The sequence below is a fragment of the Nicotiana sylvestris genome, chromosome 10 (genome assembly GCF_000393655.2).
Source record: "Nicotiana sylvestris chromosome 10, ASM39365v2, whole genome shotgun sequence".
NCBI lineage: Eukaryota > Viridiplantae > Streptophyta > Magnoliopsida > Solanales > Solanaceae > Nicotiana > Nicotiana sylvestris.
The window spans coordinates 31744577-31748931 of NC_091066.1; the positions used below are offsets into that span (position 1 = coordinate 31744577).

General features: G+C 40.3%; 1 protein-coding gene across 1 annotated transcript; it reads left to right on the forward strand.

The window, feature by feature from the left end:
* Window positions 1-2081: 2081 nt before the first annotated feature.
* LOC138879150 (uncharacterized) lies at window positions 2082-2609 on the forward strand. The gene has a single exon (XM_070158740.1). It carries the CDS (start codon window positions 2082-2084, stop codon window positions 2607-2609), a length of 528 nt encoding a protein of 175 aa, XP_070014841.1.
* The last annotated feature ends 1746 nt before the right edge of the window (window positions 2610-4355 follow it).

Below are 4355 nucleotides of genomic sequence, written 5' to 3' on the forward strand. Positions count from 1 at the left end.
TATTTGAGTCTTTAACCTTTTCTTTGGCCACCTCATTACAAACCTTTCCCCTTATATAAAATAATTTCCTCTTTTGAACCCGTCCCTCCTTGAATATTGAGAATGAGGCGAAAAGCCTAAGTTGGGGGTGTGGTGTCAAAGTTGAAATTGGTAAGGTTGTACATTGACTGTAGGAGCATATACCTCAAAGTTTTCACATTAAATTATTCAAGCCCCAAAAGAAAAATATGTATATAAAAAAAAGAGAAGTATATGCCTGTATATAAATATAGAGCCTTGAAGAAAATTAGAGAGGTATGTAAGGTGGTTCTATTTTGGTAACTAGATACCAATGAGGCTAAGTGGTTTGAAAAGAAACAAAGTGCAAAAAGAAAGACAAATGTGAGTAGTGTTCAAGGAGGGTGAAGTCACTTGTATCCAAATGCTTATCCGCCCCTTTCCTAAACCTACATTACAAGCTTAAAAAGTCCTTATGGGATCTCCAAATGAATGTTCTTGATTAGGCGATGAATTAAAATAAGGGCAAGCTTATGGTATGGTATGTTGTAACACTTGAAACTCTTTTTGAGAGTGAGTGTATTTGTGAACTCGTCCCTTTTTGTTGTCATTGTAAATATTGTGAGTTTGGTACTTTCTTTCTGGTGAGGGCACATGAATTGTGAGGTTAGACAGAAGTTGAGTTTTTGAGTCAAATGCAAGTGCACTCAGCTGAGAGTAACATTTTGTCAAATCAGTCGAGGCTCTAAGTTTCACAAGTTGATTAGTTTCTTTGCAAATACTGATGGTTCAGGAAGGGTAAACAATCGAAAATGCATGCATGTAATACTGACAACTAACATCATCCGCGGTCACTATTGTTTCATATCGTTTAGATGTAGAATAGGCTAGTGTCTTTTTAGTTCCTTGAGTACAAGCAAGAGTTTGAGTTGGGGGTGTTGATATGCCGGAGAATTTCAGCACATTTAATACAAATTGTTTAGATTTTAGCAAGTTTTAAATGCAATAATCTTTTATACTTATGTAATTTTAATGTTTTTGCAGTGCATGAGGTTTAAGGACCTAAGAGAATGGAAATGAAATAAAAAAGCCACAAAAAGACAAGAAAAGAGCAAAATGCATCGCAAATGTCGAAATGCGGACCGCAAATCCAACATGCAGACTGCATAATGCTCAACGAAATCGCAAACCCCAACAGTTTGTTGCCAAAGTCCAGTGCAAGAAATGCGGTCCAATATGTGATCGCATAACAGGTTTGTGAACCGCATAATGGACCGCAAACTTGTTGTGAAAAGTGATAAAAGGTGGAAAATGCGATGAGAAATGTGATCGCATATCTACAATGCAGACCGCAGAACGTGAATGGGATGAAGGCCTGGGAACTAGGGTTTGAAGATGCGATGGCCATGACGAGAATGCGGACCACATGTCTGTTATACGACAGATATGCGGTCGCATAATTGACCGGAAAGGGTATTTTTGTCCGATTTTTGTCCCAAGTTTTGACCCACTATAAATAGATTTATTGGGGTTTTGTGGGGGCAACTGGCCTGATTTTTGAGCTACATTCCAAGGCTTTATTACTCCTCTCTTTTGGAAGCTTTTTAAGGAAGAATCTTGCACTTTGTAAGCTTTATGGAATTAAATATTCTCATCCTTTTGTTTTTTAGTATGTGTAGCTAACTTTAAATACTAAGGTTGTGGACCCTAATGGGTGTTATGTTAATTGGTGTTTAACATTGAATATATTTGTAATGGTTGGTTGATATATATTTATTTCTCATTCTTCATTTATTGCAGTTCTCGTCCCGCCAGAACCAGTATGACCTTTGCTACTTTATCTATCTGCGTTGGATTGAGCCTTCGGATGTGTTTTGGGATAACATGATGAGACGTGAAGGAAGGAGCAAGCCATATATTACTTGAGTAAGAAGTTCACACCTTATGAAGCACGGTATTCTCTATTTGAACGCACTTGATGTGCTTTGACCTAGACAACTCAGAAATTGAGGCACTACTTCTGCTCCTACACTACATATCTCATATCTAGGATGGACCCTCTGAAGTATATATTCCACAAATCCATGCCGATCGGGAAGTTGGCTAAGTGGCAGATACTACTAAGTGAGTTTGATATCGTCTACATAACTCAAAAGGCGATCAAAGGGCAAGCATTGGTAAATTACCTTGCTGAAAATCTAGTGGAAGGAGCTTACGAGCCTTTGAAAACATATTTTCCTAATGAAGAAGTTTCATTCATAGGGGAAGACATTACTGAAGCATATGACGGTTGGAGGATGTTCTTTGATGGAGCTGCAAGTTTCAAAGGAGTAGGCATTGGAGCAGTTTTGGTATCAGAAATGGGTCAGCATTATCTGGTATCTGCTAAACGCAAATTTTCCTGCATCAACAACATGGCAGAGTATGAAGCCTACATACTAGGACTCAATATGGCAGTCGACATGAACATTCAGGAGTTGCTAGTGATCGGTAATTCAGATTTGCTCATGCACCAGGCACAAGGAGAGTGGGCCACCAAGAATTCCAAGATATTGCCATATCTGCACCATGTGCGGGAATTGAGAAAGAGGTTTACGAAGATAGAATACTGACATGTGCCCAGAATTCAGAATGAGTTTGCTGACGCATTGGCTATCTTGTCATCTATGATACAATATCCAGATAGGAATTACATTGATCCCATTCCGGTGAGGATCCATAATCAGTCGGCATATTGTGCTAATGTCGAGGAAGAAGCAGATGGAAAGCCTTGGTTCCATGACATCAAAGAGTACTTATCAAAAGGAGAATACCTGGAGCATGCAAATCACACTCAGAAACGCACACTCCGGAGATTGTCAAATCACTTCTTCCACAGCGGAGGAAACTTGTACAGGAGAACTCCTGATTTGGGTTTACTAAAGTGTGTCGACACAAAGGAAGCTTCTAAGCTACTTGAAGATGTGCATGTCGGGACCTGTGGCCCTCACATGAATGGTTTCCTCTTGGCTAAGAAGATACTCAGGGCGGGTTACTTTTGGATGACCATGGATACGGATTGCATCCAGTATGTCCACAAATTCTTTCAATGTCAAGTGCATGCCGATATGATAAAAGTGTCGCCGAACGAGCTCAATGCAACAAGCTCACCTTGGCCATTCACCGCGTGGGGAATGACTGTTATTGGTCCAATTGAGCCCACTGCTTCAAACGGACACAGGTTTATTCTGGTAGCCATTGATTACTTCATAAAATAGGTATAGGCTACGCTGTAACTAAGAAAGTCATCACAGATTTGTTAATGATCGTATTATTTGCCGATTTGGTCTTCCCGAGTCCATTATTACTGATAATGCCGTCAATCTCAACAGTGATCTGATGAAAGCTATGTGTGAAACTTTCAAAATCAAGCACAAGAATTCCACAGCCTACAGACCTTAGATGAATAGAGTCGTAGAAGTCGCCAACAAAAACATCAAGAAGATACTAAGGAGAATGGTAGGGAACTACAAACAATGGCATGAGAAGTTAACCTTTGCTCTATTAGGGTACCGCACCACGATTCACATAGCAACCGGGGCAACTCCCCACATGCTGGTTTATGGTACCGAGGCTGTCATCCCAGCCGAGTTGGAAATTCCTTCTTTAAGAATCATACAGGAAGCTGAACTGAGCAATGCAAAGTGGATAAGGAGTCGCTATGAACAATTGGCCCTTATCGATGGAAAGAGGATGAACGCAGTATGTCATGGCCAAGTTTACTAGAATAGAATGTCTAGAGCTTTCAACAAAAGAGTCAAACCAAGACAGTTCACCCCAGGACAGCTGGTGCTGAAGAAGATCTTCTCACATCAAGATGAAGCCAAAGGGAAATTCTCTCCTAACTTGCAAGGTCCGTACATGGTTCACAGGGTACTAACAGGAGAGCACTCATACTTGCAGAAATGGATGGAGAAAATCCGGCCAAAACCAATCAATTCAGAGGCAGTCAAGAGATACTATGCTTAATTATTTACATTTCCTCATCTGATATAATTGAACTATGTTTGACCTGATTCCCATTTAAGAGGGGATACGTAGGCAGCCTTATGGGTTCGGTCAAATCATAATAAACTTTCAATTTTTCCCCAAGGTCAGAAACTGGGGCAGAATTTTGAGGAGGACCCTCAAAATTCCAGAGCAAGTCCAGCCAACGCCAACATATGTCAGACGGTCAAAAATTGGTTAAGAAATTGGGGCAGAATTTTGATTCCGAAGAAGGTTCAGTAAGGCCCATTATCCGTAAAAGGTCAAAAGATCATCTACCAAACTGGGGTAGAATTTTGAGGAGGACCCTCAAAATTCTAATACAAGAAAGC